Genomic DNA, 21,315 nt, shown 5'->3' on the forward strand with positions numbered 1-21,315 from the left:
GTGTGTAGTGTTGGCAGTGTTTTTGATCTGTCTTTGCTAACTTATTTCATGGTTATATTCATCCCTATATTATCCAAGTCAGCACAAAACTTGATTAATCTTTTCTTTTTTTCATTCCTGTAGGTGCTCAAAGAACAGTACCTTGGCTACAGGAAAATGTTCTTGGGAGATGCTGTGGATGTGTTTGAAGCCAGGCGAGCAGAAGCCAAGAAGTGGCAGAATGCGCCCAGAGTCACTACTGGACCCACCCCTTTCAGCAACATGCCAAACGCAGCAGCCGTTGCCATGGCTGCAACACTTACACAGCAGCAACAGCCTGCTACAGGTCTGAATGCATTCAAGTTATAGCTTCTTAACTGTTAAAATGCAGAGAGTTTATGTGCATTTTTATGAGTCTTCCTTTTGTGTTAGCACTGAAGAAATTTCCATGAGTAGCTGTTCCAATACAGTCTAAAAATTGTGATGGACACAATTATAAACCATATACCTGATAAAAATGCAGGGTAGTCTTAGCAATAATTATACATCAATTAGATACTGAATATTGTGAATTAATGTTATTTGCTGTATTGCTATAAATGCCCTTTAGAACATGGTGTTCCACTACTGAATTACATTTAAGAGCAACAGATTCTAAAATTGTGACTGTATTGTGTATTGTTTTAAAGTCAGAGGTAAACCAGCCATAGGTTGGCACTTTTCGTACCTGATGCTGACGGGTGGTGTGCTCTCACATGCAGTGGTTACAGAATGCCCACACTCAGGATGAAGTATGTCTTTATCGACTGAAGTTGTGTTGAAGATCAATAGGTTTGTTTGATCAGAGAACAGGCCTTCTTAACCAAATTTGGAAGAAGGTACATGCTAGAATTATTTGTACCTTTTCAAAATGAACAGAACAGTGGCAAGAGCAGGAAAAAATGTTATGAGATGCTTTGGATTATACGTGAAGAAGTATGAGCTGGGAGGTTGAGCAGATGAAAATAACTGGTGATATACTGGAAGGCAGATAATTTTAGTACCATGGTTTAATTTCACTTCTTACGAGAGAAACATTTTTGTGGTCTAGTTCTGCAGTGTTTAGTTTGGTCTTGTGTCTTTCAGAGATGATTACTTATCTTTTTACTCCTGCAGTCCCTATTTTGTCAGGCTTGAAGTGTGACAGAGAAAAATGTAGTCTTAATGGACACTGATTTTTTTTACTTGTTCATAAATTTTTGTGTAGTGCTTATTAGTTATTCTATAGCATGTGTGTTTCTGAGAGTTCCTTGTAGTCCAGTAGTAAATTATAGTACAAAAAAGTAAAAAACGTACATCTCTAGATTGCGTTCAGGCTGCCTCTACTAGGGAAGCATTCTCTGGGTTTCACTATTGGCAGTTTAAAAAATTGTTCTTCACATTTGGAGATGACAGAATTGACTTACCATCAGTAAATGGTTGATGATGGACTTATGCCAAACCCTCCGCGCTCCATGGCTGGACCCATGTGAATAGTGGCTGACATAAGGACTGTGTAGTGGTTCTCTAGCTGGCTGGAGTACAGGGTTGCGTTCTCCAGTTACAGAGGGAAAAGAAGTCACTGTGGAGTTGGTTCCTATCAGGTCATTATGGGATGGATAGATATCAAATCAACCCCATAATGACGGTCATCAGTTCTCATGATTATTTACCCAGCTCATCCAACCGACTACAGCACCAGTTTACTTTTTAGGGTTACTATTAATCCCAAAATAGATCAGAGAAGCAGGATTTGGTTAGGTGTTCTTTAAACACAAGGGATTTCTATTCTAATCAATAAAACTGGAGAAAAGTCAGTTAACTGAGCTGCTGTGCTGTAAGGGAATTTAATTGTGTCCTGCGGTGTACAGCTAAAACTGAGGCAGAACCACCTGTCGGATTTTTGTTTTATACACTTTCTTACGTAGGCAGTTTGGAGAGGTTTGTAGGTTTTCACTCTCACATTTTGGGCTCATGGGCATCTGAAGAAATACGTTCATTCTATATGAGTGCCTCCTGTGTGCTGGGCTCCAGGGATATAAAGGTGAACAACAGAGATATGGTCTTTGCTCTCTGTGGTGGTGGAGAATATTAGCTGAGTTTAGAGTCATCATCCTGAAGAGCCTTTTGCTCACGTGCTTCAATTTTTTGTGGACTTTAACCAGGCTTTGGGGAAACTGAGTCCCTTGTACATTCCCTGCAGTTGTGAAGCCCACATAAGGGCTTTCTAATCAGGTGGCAGGAATTGTAATTTATTAACTTAAACAGTCTTACAGTGTTTGCATTTTGAGTTGTATGGATTTTGGGAACTGAGAAGCCCAACGATAGCGATCATTTTGTATCGTCTTCTTGTTTCCCACCTGTTTCTCTAAAGGTCTCGCATGCTCCACAGCCCATCCCTTTCTGTCTCTCCCCGTCAGGACTAGCTATTTCAGTCCTGTCACCACTAGAGTGAGACGCAGCAGCTCCGTTAGATGCATGCCGCCCATTAGGAATGCCCCTCTTTATTGCATTGTGCTCTGTACCCAGTGACTTATTCCTTCTGTCCTGTGACTGATGAAACCTTTTTAAGTGCCAGTAACAAATTTTGAGGACCATCTAGATGAATCTGGGTGAGGCTTGTGTGCTGTTTTTACACAGCCCTGTTGGTGTGTGCAAGGTTTGAGTTGTCGGGGGATTTGCTTCTATTTGCATATGGATTCTTGACTTTTTAATGTAAAAAAGCAGGCAGCTTCTTAGGCTGATACCTTCTGAAGGTGCTTTCTGTGTAGTCTTTCTCGGAGGTGGAAGTATGGACGTAAGTGACTTCTTGAGCCTTCTTCGATGTCTTTTAATGAAAAAAATATATATATGATAGAACTTAGGCCTGTGTGATTTGTGGTTATTGCTTCTGAAGGCTGAAGAGAACTGATGAAGAACTCCACGGGCTATTTATGTATGAAGTAAGCATCATCCATGGATTGCATGACGGCAGATCTGGAGTACACGTGTCCACCAGTGCTTCTGAAGCCTCTTAAAAAGCTTAAGACATTTACGTTAGGCTTTTCGGTATAATTTTAACTTAGGATAGATTGTTTTAAGCTAATGTACTGGGATTAAGTTTTGCTGTTGTGTTTTGACACTTTTAAAAGTTCTTGATGTTTACATAAAAAGACTTTTCTCATATGACTTAGCTGCTGTTTTTAAGGAGAGCTGAGACATTTTGTTAGGATTCCTACTTTCTAGCTTTTAAGTGTATGTTTGGACGTTTAAGGTGTAGTGTTAAATAGGAAACTTCTTCATTTTACTTTCTCGTGGTTTTATGATTTTGTTATATTTAATAACCAAAGGACATTCCCCATTAAATCAGTAAAATATTTGAAATTGGGGAAGACATTTTTTGTTTTTTAAGAAAAATTATTATTTAAAAAAATATGACTTAGGAATAACCATGCCAGTGACATTAGGTATTTTGAGTGATCATTGAAAATTATAAAAAAATTTTAGCACTTTAGTCCTTTTCCTGTGAATGCAGTTTTACTTTTAAGAAAGTAGAATTTATTCTGGAAAATATGAATTACAGTGCTAAACTTGATTTTGTTGTGTGTGAGTATATTATTAAGTAACTTTTGTAAAATGTTACTCTACATGAAGATTTCACTTTGGGCAATCTTTGGGATATGTTACTACTAACTTGGTTTTATTTATGGAACTAAGAGCCTCTCATTGAATGACTAATGACTATTCAGATTTTAAAACAGATTTCTTGAATTGTTTACGTAACATTTGCCTGAAGGATGTAGATTCTGCTTTCTAATAGTGAAAATAATTTATATGGTGGCCAGAGTGTAATATATGCTGATACTTTGGCATGGGAGATATTTATCATGAGTTTTTACTATTAAAAATGTTATACATTTGCCTACTAGTTTTATAAATGATGTTGCCTTCAGAATTTGTGTGAAGGTACAAAACTCAAAATATCATGTACCTGTTGTGCAATGGAAAGTCTTGTCATCGTTAGAGTTCTTGATCACCTGGATCCTGAATATTCATGACTAGAGTTGCTCTTAAAAGCAGACCCGCACACAACACGAAGCATGTTACTTGAGTAACTCTTAGGACTTGTAGGGCTGAGGGCTGTGGTGTGCATTATGCTCTAGGGTCTTCCACCAGCAGTGCCTCCTGTGAACATGTGACACTTAAGTCTCTCAATGTTAAAGAAACTGGACGTGTGTTTTCTACATATTACTCTCATTAGAAACAAGAGGGTAATATGCTTAGTTTCTTTTTCCTGTAGTAACATTTTACAAAAGAGCTGCTAGGCAGGTATTTTATTCTCAAACTGATCTCAAACTGGATGTAAAAATTTTAATCTTTTTTAATTTATTTTTTAATAGCGGTGTAAGAACTCTGGCTGCTGTTAGTCCTTATTCTTTATTTTCTGGGTAGAAGCTATTGGGAAAGTCCAGTTTCCGTCCCAGTGTAGCAAAATGTAGTTCCTTAGTTTCTTTTTTCTTTTCTTTCCTTTTTCTTTAATGTTTTATAATTTTACACTACCTTTTTGAATATACAAACCTCATTCTTCATTGAACAACTTGAAGGCTTTGATTTCTTTAAAAAGTCTAAATATCAATCTGTATATTACTTTGGCAGTTCCCTCAACTCTGAGATGCACTGATCACTGTGCTTGAAAAAGACAAGACTGAAGATTGTACTATGAAATTTATCAAATAATTTTCATAAATTATTTATCAGATATGAGAGATTTATAGATTTTTGTATTCTGCTTAGTTAAAAAAAAAGGTAGTTAAAAAAGGGAGGCTAGTAAGTTTGATGCTATTCTTGCCAAACAAACTCAGCCAAAATCTCTAAAGTAACAAATGGGAAAAGGATTACTAATCGTTCTGCATCTGAGTACATTCTCCAAGATGTTGGAAAGAAACTTCTGAATTGAAATCTTGAATGTATTGAATCTGTCAAGGTACACAGCGGTGCCTTTGTAAATGTTCATTCTCTATCTTATTTCATCAGGTGATAAGTGGTGTAATGTAGCAGAGCTTAACGGTAGAACTCAGTTATCACTCTTTGTGAACAAGTTGGAATTGTCATGTTACTGTGTAATTGATTTGCTTTAAGATGAACAATAAATTTAATAAAATAAAACATTGTCTTGTTTTTTATCTATTTATTTATATATCATTTATATTTCCATGAGAAATCATGCCTAGCTTTTGGTGCTTACTCTTATGAAGTAACATGATGGTTTTGCTTGTTAGTGTCAGTCTCTTTTGATCAATTGAGACTTGACTCTAACAGTTAAGGAGCTTATTTTAAAAAGAAAAAAAGTAAAAACGTTTATTGAATACAGCAACTAGTTTTATCAGAAAACAAGTGGAGAGATCTAAAACCATTCTAGAAGTAAAACTAAAAGAACTATAATTTACAATACATTAAAGATTTCAAATTATTTAAACTAACACTCATCTTTCCGTGTGGTAAGCCTCTTTTAATTGTCTAGTGTGAACAAGTTAATTTTTTTAAAATTTATTTTTGGATAGGTAAATCAGCTGGGACAGATAAATGAGGCTGGGGGGACATCCTGAAAACTAAGTTTTAGCAAATAGAATTTGTTAAAAGTAATCACTGTTCATTTTTAAAATAATTTCATAAAGTAACTTTAATCTTGAAAGAGTAAGGCAAATTTGTTTTTTTTCCCCCCCCCCATTTTTTTTTTTTTTTTTTTTTTATACCAGGGCCACAGCCATCTCTGGGAGTTAGTTTTGGAGCGCCATTCGGCTCAGGTATTGGCACTGGCTTGCAGTCAAGTGGCCTAGGTTCTTCAAACCTTGGAGGTACACTTTAACTTTTCTCGTATTGCATTGGACTGTGATACATTTGAATTGCTACCAGCCTGTAAACACTTCTAAGAGGATCTGCTCTTTGGAAAGTTAAGGTTCTATCTGGCAAAAAAAGGATTCTCCAAACATAATCAGTGCTTTCTAGTATTAGATTTAGAACTTAAAAAATCATTTCACGTCTGTGAATAGTAAATATAAAAACGTATTAAAAATCAAATGGTAGGGATGTTCATATTTTCAAAGGAATATGCTAAAATATGAACTTGAAAATTACTTAGTTTTATTAAATTAACTTAAAAAAAATTAGTTGGAGTCCAAACTACTTCTGGACATACATTCTCCTAAGTAAGCATCTTCTCTTTCTGCAAATGAACACTTTAAATGGGGAAATAATTGTATTATAAATCGAACAACTTGACTTCTCTCCATTCCTAAGCACTTTTGGCATATTTGCCTTTATGCATACTTGTATACATAGGCAATTAAGTTTATTTCAGTAGATTCATAAGTTAAGTCTAACTAGTAAGGTAAGTCTTCTGCGAAAACATGTTAAATACAAATGCATTCCCAATTCTCTGGTGTGGATAATTGAAGGTTGATTGTATTTTGACGGGTGCATTGTCATGTAACGAATAAGATTCCCGTCTTTCCATTAAAGTATATCATTATAAGAGGGAAAGCCTATAAGCTATTATGGTTATGTAATATATTACACTCTAATAGGAATTATTAGGATTATGGCAGACAGCGTAATTCCTATGATCTGTATTCCCGTTTGTTGCCATATTTCATAGAGTTACGGGCAATAATACTGTCAGGCTCAGTATCTTAGATAAGCTGTTGCAGGGTAGCCGAAGATGAATCGGATTTCATTTTCTGAGCACTTGAAACCAAGCTTCCAGCACTTGGCAAAATCCCCTCTTGCACTCTGTATGATGAAGACACGTGCTTCGTTTAAATTGTGACTGTAGTGTTGTTGGGAGAGAAGCCTCGATGCTCCCCCTCCCACTTTCTCAGCATTGCGTTGCTGATTCTGTGGCGGGAGCCTGCTCTTCCTGAGTAGCTGTAGAGTGACCGACCCTTGTGCGGTCACGCAGGGTTCCAGTGGTAAACTTCGTAAGTGAGAATGTCTTCGCAGGAAGCAGAGTAAAATTACTGTGTGTGGTACTTTGCATTGAAACTGTTGTGCGTGCCTTGCTTATTTATGAATTTAGTCTTTTTTTTTTTTCCCGAAATGAAATACCCTTAAGTAGATACGTGTCTGTCTGTTCGACTGAAATCATACTTGAATGGTCACTGAAATCTCTAGTCCGTTTGGGAGAGAAAGTACTAATATGACCTTGTTTTTTATGGCTTTGTTCTTTAAAAATTACGGATGGGTCATAAGCTTAGTCTAAGTAGATCTAAATGTTTTATTTCAGAATTGATCTGGTTCTTCCAAAAGTCTTATGCAAAGGAGTAAAGCAGATCTCCTTAGTAAGGCCGTGGTTCTCAACACTGTTTATTAGACCACTGATAATTTGGGTATTACTTGTCAGTATCCTTTCACCTGTGTTTTTACCTGCCGTGTGTGTCTCTCTATCACCCCCACTAGGCTTTGGAGCTAGCTCTGGTTTTGGATGCAGCACCACAGGGGCCTCCACATTTGGATTTGGAACAACAAATAAACCCTCAGGAAGTCTTAGTGCAGGTTTGTGTGTTTTGGCCTGAACTTCAGGCAGATTCAAAGGTGCACATTATTTAATTTTAAAAGTATAAGTGTTGTTATTTCCGGTATCCAAAAAAGATGCCTGATTCAGTTTCTACCCACTGGATGAAGCCTGCAAGCCTAGTAATCATGTATAGCTTTCTCTGTCTCATATGCTGAAGGTCAGGTTTGTAGAACGTTTCTAACAACTTAAGTTTGATATAATAAATAACTACATCTTCTTTTTAACTAAGTAGAGATTATTTTGAACCCAAAGACTAGTTTTATGTTTAAACAGTTTTCTTCGTTATTACAAAAATGAACCCATTGCGAAAGTTTTATCATTATTCATTCAGGAGAATAGTTTCTCTTCTGAAGAGGTGTTCTTTAGTTATAAGCCCCCCTGATTTTAAGAATACCAGTCTTAAAAATGATGATTAACTGGCTTCTTGGTTCATTTTTGACATAGGTATAATCTCTTGATGCTTCTACTAGAAACTTCCAAATTCCATCTACTTTTGCATTTGTTTCTATATTTGTAAATAATGACTTGTTTTAACGTGCAATTCTTAGGGATAAATAGCATGCCTAAAATAATAGTACCGATTAAAGTTTTTAATTGTGGGAATTTGAAGGAAATTCCATTTAAGATCAAGTGGTGTTTAAAATCAGTAGTTCCTAGAGAGTAAGATAATAGAGTTCAGTGGTATCAGGATTATAACATGCATATATTAACATTTAGTTAGCTAGGCAGTAATAGTATTTGATCTTAATTATTGGAGGGCTCTGCTCTTCTGTGTAGTCATTGTCCTGGAAATTGTGGGTTAAGGCTTTCCTGGAGGACTTAGAATTGCAAGGGTGGGTCCAAAGGCTGTGAAAGTCTCTTCTTTACATTTTGATAAAATGTTTCTGGAGGGCTGAGGAGGAGGGTACCTTGGCATATTTAATTAACACGAAAGTGGCTGCCAATTTGAAGTTTTCTGTCGAGTTCAGTTATTTGTGTAAGGTTTCTCTCTTGGTCTGGATCACTAACCGTCCGTCTGTAACGGTGCCACTCAGTTGTCAGCTAAACTATTTTCCTGTAAAATTCCATGTTAGAAATTCAGGGCCCTAAGATATTTGCTATTTGCACAGGTTATATATTCTTTCAGCTAGACACTTAGCTCTCAGCCCCATTTTTTATGTTTGTTCTTGTGATTTAACTTCTGATATGAATATTTTCTTCCCTAAACATAAGGCTTTGGCAGCTCAAGTACATCTGGGTTTAACTTCAGCAGTCCTGGCATCACGGCGTCAGCTGGTTTGACATTTGGGGTGTCCAATCCTGCCTCTGCAGGCTTTGGAACAGGAGGACAACTCCTTCAGCTGAAGAAACCTCCAGCTGGAAACAAAAGAGGAAAAAGATAAACATATGGGTTGATGTGTCGAGAGAACCCATAGCAGCATCGTTCATTCTCTGAATCTATTTTTCTAAAGTTGAAGCAGTAACTAAATTGCATCCCAGGAGATTTATAAAGTTTTGATAGTTTTTCCTTACTTCTGGAATTTGAACTCTGTTCTCGTTGGCCGTGCTAAACAACTTTTCTCTTGTGTATTTGAAACCTAGCTGTGTACTTTTCATTATTTTGATTCTCAGTGTAAGAAATATTACATCGCTGATTGGTAAAACCTACTACTATTTAACCTAGTGTTTTAGCAATGTTTTTGTTGATAAGGTTTACATTATGTGAATATATGCACATTTGTTCCTTATGTAGATGGTATGAACTCTAGGGCCTATACCAGAATCACTTCGTTCCTTGATAAAAGGCCTTCTGAACTACACTGCAGGGCATCTTGTGAATATGTATGTAAAATATATACAGGATAATACACACAATTGTGTGTGCACATAGAATATATATTTACAGACCTACAACTTTTGCCTCAGACTGTTCCCCTCTTCTAAGGGTATTCCACTTTTCACCTTTTATGCTTCAGATCCTCAGTGCTTGTAGAACAAGGAGCTAAAGGCACCAAGTCATTGTAGTTATTTGCTCAGAGACTCAGTGAAATGGTTACTGGTGTAAATATTGACCAACTCAACTTCATTGCCCCCAGTCTTTCCCATTTTTGTTTCCACGTTAATCTTAGCAGCTACTCCAGATGAGGGCTGCTGAGACTCATCAAACCGATTTCAACAACTTTATTATCCTACGTATCCTCATATCTGAAATGAACCTTCAAGAGCATATTTGAACTCCAGACTGGTGTTCTGGGGGCAAAGAGCTATTAAGCCAAACTGATTCTATGCAGGTGAAGGATGCACTATTGTTTTAGTGGAAACTTTTCTAGCTCTTCCAATAGAGAGTTCTTTCTTATAGGGCTATGGATATTGACACCAAATGGAGTCGCTTATCAGCCTCTTTTATGTCTTAAGTAAGTGCTTAATTTGGAATAAAGAAACAGTATATTTTAAGAAAAAAAGTATTCTTTGTAGCAACAGTAAACTATCCCCCGTTTTAACAGTGAACAGAGAGCTCCAGGTAATAACATATATAGACATGTCAGGTTTCATCTGTGCGTTATTTGTATTAGTATTAGTGCCAGAGAGTGGGTGAAAAAGAGAGCCCTTGGAAAGAGAACTGCCTTAGCCATGATTTCAGACAGAAACCGTTAAGTAGACCTATTTTATCTTTCAAGTGCAGTTTTCAGATGGGATGTGAACATGGAATTTCATTGAAAATAGTTTAATTTTTTTATATAGAAGGTTTTGTACATAATGTGCATCGAGTGAATATTTCCAGAATCATTTTCACCAAGGCACCTTTTTTTCTAAAATAGGTATTACGTATATATATATATATATATATATATATATACACACATACACACACACACACACACACACACGTATATTTTAGTATAACGTTAGTTGGGTTTGATTATGAAAGTGTTGTCAAATCTGTTTTATTTATCTGCATATAGCGATGATTGGCTTTTGGAATTGAAATTCTTGCGCCTTGATGCATTAAAATAAGGAAAATGCTTTGTTTCTGAGCATGAAAGTTGTTTTTATTTTTACATACTTCCCTAATACTGCAGTCACCAGATCCAGGTTTTGGGGAAGGGTAGGAAAACATGTGGTTTTGTGTTTTGAATTACTGTCAGAATTAAATACACATTACAACAAGCTTTTTTTAAAAAGGACATCGCATTGTACTGCAAATATCTGGATATTTATATTTCTTGTGTTTTTTTCTTTATATATTTTACATTTTAATATGTTGACCATTGGGAATTTGTAACAGATCAATTTGTGACAGGAGTTTAAATGTGTCGTCACTGTGTCCATTGTCTCCACTTTGTCCAGAGCCTGTCATTATGTAAACAATAAAATTTACTGTGTCAGTTGCTTTGAATCTTTATAGGTGTCAGTAGTTGTTATTCATATGTAATTTTCTTATTATTCCTCTTCTATTCTCTGGTTGGTTTTTAGTGTTTTGTTTTCACTGGTTTATACATCTTGCTCTTTTGAAAAAAAAACAAAAGGCTGAATACAAGATAGCAAGTTCTTTGTCACTTGCTTTTGTCTTCTCAAAATTACAAAAACGTTTTAAATTATACACAAAAATATTGAGTAAAACGTGAAAGTTGCCTTCAGCTCCTGGGCCCCAGTCCCACTTTCTTCCCCACAGTGTCTGCTCTTTGTGGTTTGGTGTGTATCCTTTCAGATCCTTTTTAAAAATGCCTTTTCAGCATGTGTACAAATGTTCATTCTTTTTCTCTCTCTCATTTTCTCACATTTATTGTCTCTTAGATTCTTTTTCTTTTTTTTTTAAACAAGTGGGTTAATAGTCTGTGTGTTCTGTGACTTCCTTTTTTTCCCCTTTAGTGGCGTATCTTCTCTGCATGTCAGTCCATGGAGATTGACTTTTTGCTTACTGTCCTGTGGCATGGACGCCCGGTGATTTGTTCCAAACGTTCCCTTTTCTTTCCAGTATTTCGCTTTCACAGAAGAGCTGCAGTGAATATCCTTGAACATGACTCTTGGTGCTTACGTTTAATGTTTCTCTGGGATCGATTGTAGAAGAGGAATTGCTGAAGAGGCATACAAGCTGTATGTTTTAATGTCAGACTGCCTTCCAAAAATGCTATATAAACAGACACTCCTGTGGTATGTGTGAGTACCCACTTCCTGTCTGCAGCCCTAGGTAGTATCAGTCCTTAAAACAAGTACATGTGAGGTTGAACTTTTTAGCATGCATGTTAGCCATTTACATATTAACCTAGTTGCATGGTAATGTCCTGTGTCCGTTTTTACACCAGATCATTTAGGAGTTTCTTCTTATGGTCTCTGTAGACAATGTGTGCTAGTATTTTTCTTACGAGACAGGTTGGACTTCTGGAGTCAGCTGGGCCCAGACCCCTGCCTCGAACCTGTGTGGTCTTGGGCAAGTTTCTTTTTCTACACCCCAGCTTCAGCACCTGCCAAGTGAGGACAGTAAAGGCAGGTGGCTGTGTGAAGGTGAAGTCTACGTAAGGCACTTGGGTGCAGGACCTCTGACGCTGCAGAGGCTTTTACCGTTCCCGCTCCGGTTCCTCAACTGCTCACTATAGCTGGTTGCTTTATTTCGGTTCCTGACGGGGAAGCTGCCCTATCTTGTTTTTCTGTTTCTTTGTTCTGTTTTTGTGTTGGGTGGCTGTTCTACGACCCTTATACTCTTTAGGATGTACCTATTTTGTCAAGTTCGATTTTTCTTAGGAAAAATCCTACTGGGATTTTTGATTAGGTTTATACAAATAAGATATATATCTGGGGAGAATTCACATCTTCACATGTACAGCATGGTATATGCATTTATTAGGTCTTTTACTTCAGCAAGGTTTTACAATGCTTGTTAGATCCCTGGTGGTTTTCCCTTCAGTGAGGATGTGTATCCTACAGTTAGTACAAATGCAGATTAACTGTTCTTTTGTGATAACATAGTAAGCCCAGATTAATGTACTGCTAATCTCAAATAGAGATTTTCACAACGAGGGAAGCTGAATAGTGCCTTTAGAAGTTCTGCAGCGGGATACCTTCGTGTGCGACATATTTGGGTTGCAACGGTCTATCGCGAGATAGGCAGCATCTCCTTCCTCTGTGCCTTGCCCCCGCCTCTCACTGCGGGTAAGTCTGGCTGCACTGTGCCTTCGGGAGCGCGTCACACGGTGTTGCCCAGGGGGCGCGACTCGGGGGGCTCGCTAACGTGGGCCCGGGGTCTCATCTGAATCTCACTCAACGTCGTGTCTCATTTGTTGTGTGTAGTCTGGGCAGCACACTCAGAGCTCTACATACTTGACCTTGTTCAGTCCCCGTATGATCCTAGAAAGCAGAAATCCCGTGTGCCCAGGTGGAGGAACTGAGGTGTAGGCTAAGTAGTTTCCCCAAGGCCGCACAGCTCTTAAGTCCTGGGGCTGGGGATTCTCTGTGAAACAGGAATAGCAAGCTAACCTTCACGCCCATCCTCTGGAAGGCACCGAAGGTAATGTGGTTACATGATTTATACGGGGCAATTGTACACATACAGTAGACTGGGTCCCTGCAGGTCAGGGAAGTACCGAGGGCCCTGGGGCCTGAGGGAGGACAGTCACCCTCTAGGGTGTAAGGAGTGTTAGGAAGACATCCCAGCTCCTGGCAGGCAGGGTGGTCTGTCCACCTCGGACAGGGTAAGGGGAGCAGGGTGGGCTGTTTGAATCTTGTAAGAAGTTTAACAAGAAAGCCTTTCCAGGAAGGCTCGCCTGACCCCTGTAACTGAAACGAACACCACAAACTCAGACTGAGTGCGGCTGGATCCTTTTCTTGCCATGCGGAGATGTACCTCAGTGGCCCAAGAAAACCATGGAAATGGGCTGCAGGGGCTGAGAGACAGCAGCAGATGGAGGAAAGGGTAGGGATTACCAGAAAAATTGGTCTTGGCCCAGAATGTTTTTGCCTTTCTCACTCCTTCATTCAGTGCCCATTTTTCTCTTCTTCTTAATCTGTCAATTCAAACAAACAAACAACCTACCAGGTCACAAAGGTTGCAGTGCTGAAGGTAGGCTGTAGATTTAAGTTGCAGAGAACTTGGTTTTGTCATCCTCACCCCTCTGAGCCCCCTGGTAGCAGGTCAGTTTACCTCAGTAAATACTTAGATTTGCCGTGTGTGAGTCGCTGATGGGAGCTTAGCGGGCACAGATATAACTTGTTTCCCTCAGTCCTGTGAGGTGGATACTATCATTCCTTTTTTACAAATGAGAAAACAGGCACAGAAGTTAAGTAGTTACGGTCACTCCGCTAGTAAGTGGATGGGCCGGAGTTCAAACCCAGGCAGTTTTCTCAGAGTCTAGACTTTGATGCAAATAAGTATAATGCAGGGTGGGCTCTCTTACTAAGTTACGGGATAAAGATACAAAGAAAGTTCTTGTGAGCACGGAATAGAGATTCTTCAGGCTTGGGGGAGTCAGAAATTCGTTGTACTAGAAAGTGACTTTGAGCAGTGAGTATGAATATGATTTATTTTTATAAAGTATTTACAATTTGAAATTAAACATTTAATTAAAAGTAATCATAAGTAAGTGTGAACAGCATAAAGGGTTAAAATTGAAAGCCACCAATACCCCCGTCTCCAGAGGAAGTTCCTACGTTCCTTTTCATCTTGATTCTTGCTTTTCTTCATTCTTTTTAACAGCTGCGTGGCATATATGTCTGTATCCTGTTTAACTAGTTACTTTGGTGAACACTTAGATGGTTTCTGGGGTTTTTTTGGCTGTTAGAAATGATTCTACTAGGATAGGTGAAAATAGTATCCAATTTTATTGACATTACTTTATGTGAGTTTGAACATTTTCACGTGGGTATCGGCCATCTTAATTATTTGTAAGAGCTCTTTGGATGCAATCACTTTCTGTAGAAATGTTTGGAAAAATTAACAATTTTAAATCTTTAGTCTTGGATTCGTGTGACTGTTTTTTAAAAAATCACATCACCCCATTTCATGTTGTTTTTAAACATTCTTAATATTTAAATTACTTGTCTTATGTATGGCAAATGTTTCACAGTTAATCTTTTCACGTCTGTTTACCGTCACTTGTTTTTGTTGTGTAGAAATTTTAATTTTCTTACGTTGCCAACATTTATTAGTCCTTTTGAAATGACTTCTGGGAATGAGTGAAAACTCGGTGGCAGGAAAAAAGAGAATAAGACCTTTTAAGTTATACAGTTTATAAAGTCATATTAATATTTCATTGACACATCATAACGGTATGAAGATGCCTTTACAAGATTCAGCTGGGTGGCTGGGGTCAGATTGTAATGGGCGTGTCTGGACCGAAAGGCTTCACCCCGCGAGGAAGTTTTTGAGCCCTGCAGTAACATTAAGGTTAACGTTAACCTTAATAATGGTACGGTAATTTCTCTTTTACAGATGAGGGAAGAAGCTAAGTAATTTGCCCAAAGTTATGCAAGTACGGAGTGATGATGCCAAGACTCAAACCCCAATATCATAGGTGTCATTCCAGTGAAATCCTCTTGCAACAGGTGATCATACGGAGAGCACTTTCAGCCCAGTGTCAGATATAATTAAAATCGCTCATATATGAGCAGAATGAAACGCCATTGACAGTCATCCCTATTTTTGATGATATGTAAATATTTAAAGGTGTATTTTGTATATTTTTGTATATCAATATTTTGCCCCTCTATTTGACTTTATATTATTAGTCCAGGGAATTCATTAGCCTTGAAAATAGCAGGATTTGTCTTCATTTTTTAATTCTTATTTTTTTTATCAGAATCACATAACAAGGTTTAAAGAGTCAGATGTCTCTCTAAGGTTCATTACAAAAGCAGCACCCTCCCCTTCCTCTCCTTTTCGAAGGGGCTGTTTTGACCTTGTTAAGCTTTCGGTCAACTCTGTTTCCAGTCCCACCTCCACCGCTATTTGCAGAAATACTAAGGCTTCCCCACTGCAAGCTTCACATTTAGCTTTCTTGATTTTGCTGACTCAGTTATTCCCATTCCAGTTTCTAAAATGTCGTTGCCTCTTTTCCTATTTTCATTGTCTCTGTGGTTTTAGGCCACTTTTAAAACTTTAATCTTTTTATGGTGGTAATTTTATTGGAAATTCATTTAATTTAAAATTTCAGTTTTCTTTTCTGGAAGTTGTGATTGGTCCTTTAAAAAGTATGCCTGGGTCACTTTTTGGTAATCTCTTATTCCTTATTTACACTTTCTTTCCTTTATGTATTATTCAACATACTTATTTTATATTTGTCATTGGTAAGTCCAATACCTAAAGTCAATAGGGTCTGATTTTGTTATTTGTTTTCTCTGCTGTCTTTTATTCCATGTGACTTGTCTTTCTCCTTGTGTTTTGTAATTTTTATTTGTGAGCTCATCTTTGATAGGAATTTATCAATTCTTTGAGGCCGAAGATGTGCTCCTCCAGACAGGAACTTCTGTCAGGCCCCTGAGGGCATGGCCAGCCCGGGTCCGCTTTAATGTAACGTCTCACTCTGAGGATGTTTTGGACCATGTATGAAGTGTGACTTGAAACCATAGTCCCTGTTGAGAGTCAGCTCTAAGCAGTGAATTCTCAGAGCAGAATTTTCTTTCACTTCAGAGAGCCAAAGCTACAAGAGGCAAGTTTTCTTTGTCAGATACTTTATCTACATATCTGTCTATCTGCCCATCCTTTCTATCTATCTATTATCTATCTATCTCCCTCCCTATCTATCTATCTCCCTATCTATCTATTTATCTATGGTAGTGCTAAGAAAGGGGTTGGCAAACTATAGCCTGTGGGTGAAAACCAGGCCACTTCCTGTTTTTATAAATAAGGCTTTACTAGGGCACAGCCGTGCCCACTTGTTTACTGATCATCTGTGACCGCTTCTGCTCATCCACAGCAGAGGTAAGTAGTTGGGACAGCGACCGCATGGCCCGTGAAGCCTAAGATAATCACTATCTCTGGCCCACTGGAGGGAATGTCTGCAGACTCCTAGTGTAGACCTTTGACAGTCCTGTTCTGTAGGGGTTCTTTGATCTCCTTGCCTCACATGGCTTACATCACTTAGGGTGTGGTCAAGCTGCTTTATTAGAGGACTCAAGGTACAGTGGCTTAGAGAAGATGGTTTCTCTTTCACACGGTGGTGCAGGGAGCTGTCTGGGGGTGACGTGGCTGCTCGGGGGCCCAGACTCCCGACAGTGTGGTTCTGCCCCGTCTGCGTGGTGGGATGGATTTGCACTCAAGCTCCTGGAGGAAGGAAAGGGTGGAGAGGAGAGGCACACTTTTCCTCTGCAGAGTGTGATCCAGCGGTTGCACATGTCACTTCTGCTCACGTCAACTGGCCAGAACCTCCTCGCAGAGCTGCACGTGAGGCTGGGATGTCTTTTGGTGGGTGGTCTCACACTCCCCTAAAACTCCTGTTGGCAGAGAAGAGGGAAGAAGGGTTCCTGGCTCTCGGCTTGACTCTTGAACAGCTGCTAAGACTTGGGATCAGGGGCCACTACCAGTCTCAGGGCCCCCCTTCCTCAAGCTTTGACTTCATTTCTGGCTTCTAAGAATTTACCTTATTTTCATGCTAACTCAGCTGTGAGTTTAAAAGGCATGTTTAAAAATTATATCCATCACTTTCAGCTGTTTTGTATTTTTGGACATCTAATCCAAGTACAGTTCTAAATAGAGGGCTTTGACTTAATTTTTACGGGCCTACCTTCTGTTGAATCTCTCTTATTCCTGATTTGGGTATAAGCTGACCTAGACTGTACCTGAGCTCAGTAGTGATTCTAGTCTCCTTTGTCCATGATCTAGTCTATTATTCTTTCTTCAGAATAACTTTCCTTCTCTTGGCTTTTATTTTATTTTGCGGTACGCGGGCCTCTCACTGTTGTGGCCTCTCCCATGCGGAGCACAGGCTCCGGACGCGCAGGCTAAGCGGCCATGGCTCACGGGCCCAGCCGCTCCACGGCATGCGGGATCCTCCCGGACCGGGGCACGAACCCGCGTCCCCTGCATCGGCAGGCGGACTCTCAACCACTGCGCCACCAGGGAAACCCGGCTTTTACTTTTTCACTCTGTTTCGGGTGTTGCTCTTTAGTTTTGGCTTCTGTAACTTTACGTTCAGAGGTTACAGACTAGAGTTCTGCCACTTGATCTTTCTAGTCCACAGAATGTTTGCTGATTTTTAAAAACCAGATTTTACATAAAATTCCAAATCTCTTACTTCTGAGAACTCAGTGGAAGGATCTGGCAGCAGTGCCTCAGGCTTCCTGCAGAGGGAGCTGCCCCTTCAGCTGTCACTCACCCTCCAGTTAGCCCCACTCCCCACCCCTCTCTACCGCCTCCTGCACTCACATCACTCTACTTACTGAATCATCTGTTTGCCACTGGCTTTGTCCACCCCTCCTTCCCGCTTTCATTACCACGGGAGTCCTCTCCACACACTCCCCACTGGTGCCATGACTTGTGTAGGAGGGTGGGGGAGGTATTTTCTCCATTTCACAATAGGGAAAACCAACTCACACAGGGCAGGTGTCACGCACAGGCGTTAAAGTTCCAATAAGCCTTAGGAAGGAAAATGTACTCACGTGTAGTAAATTCCTCGGTGCTGGGAAAGCACTTGATGTCAATCACTTTGAATGCGGTGAATCTGGAGCTCTGCAGTTTCAGAGTTGCGGAATCTGGAGCTCTGCAGAGCAGGGCGGCTGGCAGCAGGGGCAGGAGGGGTGGTTTCCTTCCTATCCCAGGGCGAGTTATAAATGCTGCACAGGTACTCAGCGCACAGTGTATGTTTCCTAACCTGTTGTGTTATGACAGCCTTCTGTAATGAGACGTTTTTTGTGTTTTACTCTTTTGTAAGTACGTTAATAACAAGGAATGATTCTTTCCAATCATTGTTTACATCTTCTGTGTTGGCTGCACAGAAGATTGGTCTAAAGAGCAAGGTTCTTTTAAATAATTTAGCCCAAAACAGTAATGTGCTGAGTATTTATTCCTCCTGGTCTCAAAAAGAATTCCTTCTGCTCCAAAATACTATGTTTTATTTACAGTTGGTTTAGAATGAGTGATTCTTCACTTTGTAAATCCTGTGTTTGCAGATAATAACATATTTTTGAACACCTATTATAAGCCAAGCAGGCTTTAATCTGTGCCGTCCGAAGTGGTGGCCACTAGCCATATGTGGCTCCTGAACACATGAAATAGGGCCAGTGGGACTGGAAACCTGAATTTTAAAATTCATTTGAATCAATTTAAAATTTTAAAACTGACGTTCAGTTCAAATACTGGGCAACATTTAAGTGTGTCTGGAACTACTTGGGTACATGTGTCTACTTTTTCAATTGTAAATTTTACAAAACCTAAACGCAAACCAAGTAGTTCTAAGGTACATTTAGCATCCAGATTGAGAAGCATTTGCGTATAAAATTCACACTGGATTTCAGAGACTTAGTGTGAAAAAAATGTAAAATATTAATATTTGTATATTGATTTCATGTCGAAAAGATAATATATTGAGTTAAAACATGGTTAAAGTTAATTTCATGTATGTCTTTTACTTGTTTTAATGTGGCTAGTAGAAAATTTTAAATTACGTATGTGACTTTATATTTTTTGGACAGTGCTGGTTTAGATGATACTAACCATGGTCCTGGGACCATATATGGCTTATTATACACCAAGAAGAGAAATAAATTGCAGATTTTTAATATGCTTCTTTTTAAAATAATCTCGAGGTCAATCGTTGTAACAGCCTCCTGTCTGGTATCCCTGCTTTCATTGTCTCTGCCCTCTCCACCAGCAGAATTCCTAGTTACCGTCTCAAAATGCAAATAGGATTATGGGAAGCCAAGCTCTTTGGCGCTCTTTGGCACTCTTTGTTCCAAACTCTCCAGCATAAAATGCAAGCCCCTCACAGCCTCGTCCTTACTTTCACCCGCCCCTTGGGGCACCGTCACACCAAGGCCCTCCTAGAACTGCACATCCCTTCCACCCCTCTGCTTGTGCACGAGCCGTTTCTTTGGAGTAAATGCTGGCTTTTCAGTGCCATCTTGCCTCATCCTTCCCAGCTCCTCCTGCAAAGTGAATACACACCTTTGCACTCTGCTTAGACTTTGGGCCTCAGAGGGCAGGCTTCCCACGTCATGGTTTTGTTACTTGATGGTCTGTTTGTCGCCCACGTTAGATTGAGTAATCCCAGAAGAGGAGCCCTGTCTTGTGTTTGTTTTGGTTTGGTTTTGTATCCTCAATACGTATCATCTAATTGGACTCCATAAATAGCTGTGAATTAAGTAATTAGTGCAGTGCAGTGGGAAAAGCTTAGTTAACTCAGTGACCCATTGCCAACCTACCTCTGTCTAGATGTTGGAACCATGCTGCTGGGGTAGAATCTCTCCTCCACCACTTAGTAGGTGTATGACCTTGGCCTAGTTTAACATCTTTGTGCCTCTTTAGTAAAATAAAGTGACCAATACCTGTGTTCCAGGTTGATTGTGCAAATTGAAATGAGTTAACTTATGTAAGGTATAAGCTAAGCATGTAGTAAATATTAACTACACTTCTCCTAATACAGTCTAAACGATTTTTCTTTTTCTCTCAGGCAACAAATCACGGGTTTTAACTGGATTTCGAAAACCCAGTGTTACAGAAACCAATGAACTAGGAAGAAAAATCCAGTTCTGAGCAGGCATTGAATCAGCAAATATCTACTTTGCAAGGAACTTCTGATTATCATTTTGGGAATCTCATTTAAGAACAGAACTACATGTCGTAGAGTGTTTGGTCAAGATTTTTAGAATTCAGGAAAGAAAACTTGCCCCTGTTGTTTAAGGACAATGTAATGGAATATATACGATCCTGGGAATGTTTAAAGTGATTGCAAGCAGCCCACTAATCCAGTGTATGGAAGGAGTAGTGGAAAATTCATAGATGGAACAGGCAAAGTTGATACAAGAGACAACTGGCCAAGTAGAGTGAATTAAATGCGTGTAACTTTATGCAACTCATTCTTTTTTAAAAAAAGAGCTTCGCTGAGATATGATTCACATACCGTACGTTGAATGAAGGGTGCATTCCAGTGGTTTTTTAGTGTATTCACAAAGTTGGGCAATGTCACAATCTAATACTAGAACATTTTTGCCACCCCAGAAAGAAACCCCATACACGTTAGCAGTCACTCCCCATTCCCCATCGCCACCGCCCCAAGCCCTAGGGAACCATTCATCTACTTTGTGTTTCCACGTATTTGCCTATCCTATTCATACAAATGTGACTATAGCTTCTTTCACTTAGCATAATGTGCCCTAGGGCCATCCATGTTGCAGGATATATCAGTACTTTATTCCTTTTTGTTGCTGAATAATATTCCATTGGGTGGACATAGTCTATAATCAATAAAAATGACCAAATCTGAAGAACAGAAGAAAGATTGGAAAAATATGAATAGAGTTTTAGGAACCTGTGGTACAAAATTTATAAATCTAACATTTGTGTGAAAAGAGTCCCAGAAGAGGAGGAGATAAATGTTGGAGCAGAGACAACACTGAAAGAAAGAATAGCCAGAAACGTTCTAAATTTGATGAAAGACATACCTTTACAGATTCAAAAGGCTCACCAAACTTTGAGCCGAACAGATTCAAAGACGGTCTGCTAGATATAGTCAAACTACGTAAGACCAAAGATAAAATAATATTTAAAGTTACTAGAGGAAAATGACAATTTGAATAATGATGGATTTCTCCTGAGAAACCACGAGTGCCAATAGAACCACATCTTTAAAGCGCTGAAGGAA

The 21,315-nt window shown here is 39.1% G+C and overlaps 1 protein-coding gene across 4 annotated transcripts in view; it reads left to right on the forward strand.

Annotated features, from left to right (window-relative positions):
- NUP58 (nucleoporin 58) overlaps window positions 1–20,207 on the forward strand; it is a 44,665-nt gene extending 24,458 nt beyond the window's left edge. For 2 of the 4 annotated variants that reach the window (XM_065896073.1, XM_065896074.1), the window contains 4 exons: window positions 124–325; window positions 5,733–5,831; window positions 7,432–7,527; window positions 8,762–8,931. In XM_065896073.1, coding sequence (XP_065752145.1) covers window positions 124–325; window positions 5,733–5,831; window positions 7,432–7,527; window positions 8,762–8,931 — 567 coding nt within the window. Of the gene's footprint in view, window positions 1–123; window positions 326–5,732; window positions 5,832–7,431; window positions 7,528–8,761; window positions 8,932–20,124 lie in introns of those variants that run through there. The other 2 variants (XM_065896075.1, XM_065896076.1) reach the window with 2 other exon arrangements.
- Window positions 20,208–21,315: the final 1,108 nt, after the last annotated feature.

The sequence above is a fragment of the Phocoena phocoena genome, chromosome 18, assembly GCF_963924675.1.
Source record: "Phocoena phocoena chromosome 18, mPhoPho1.1, whole genome shotgun sequence".
NCBI classification, from domain to species: domain Eukaryota; kingdom Metazoa; phylum Chordata; class Mammalia; order Artiodactyla; family Phocoenidae; genus Phocoena; species Phocoena phocoena.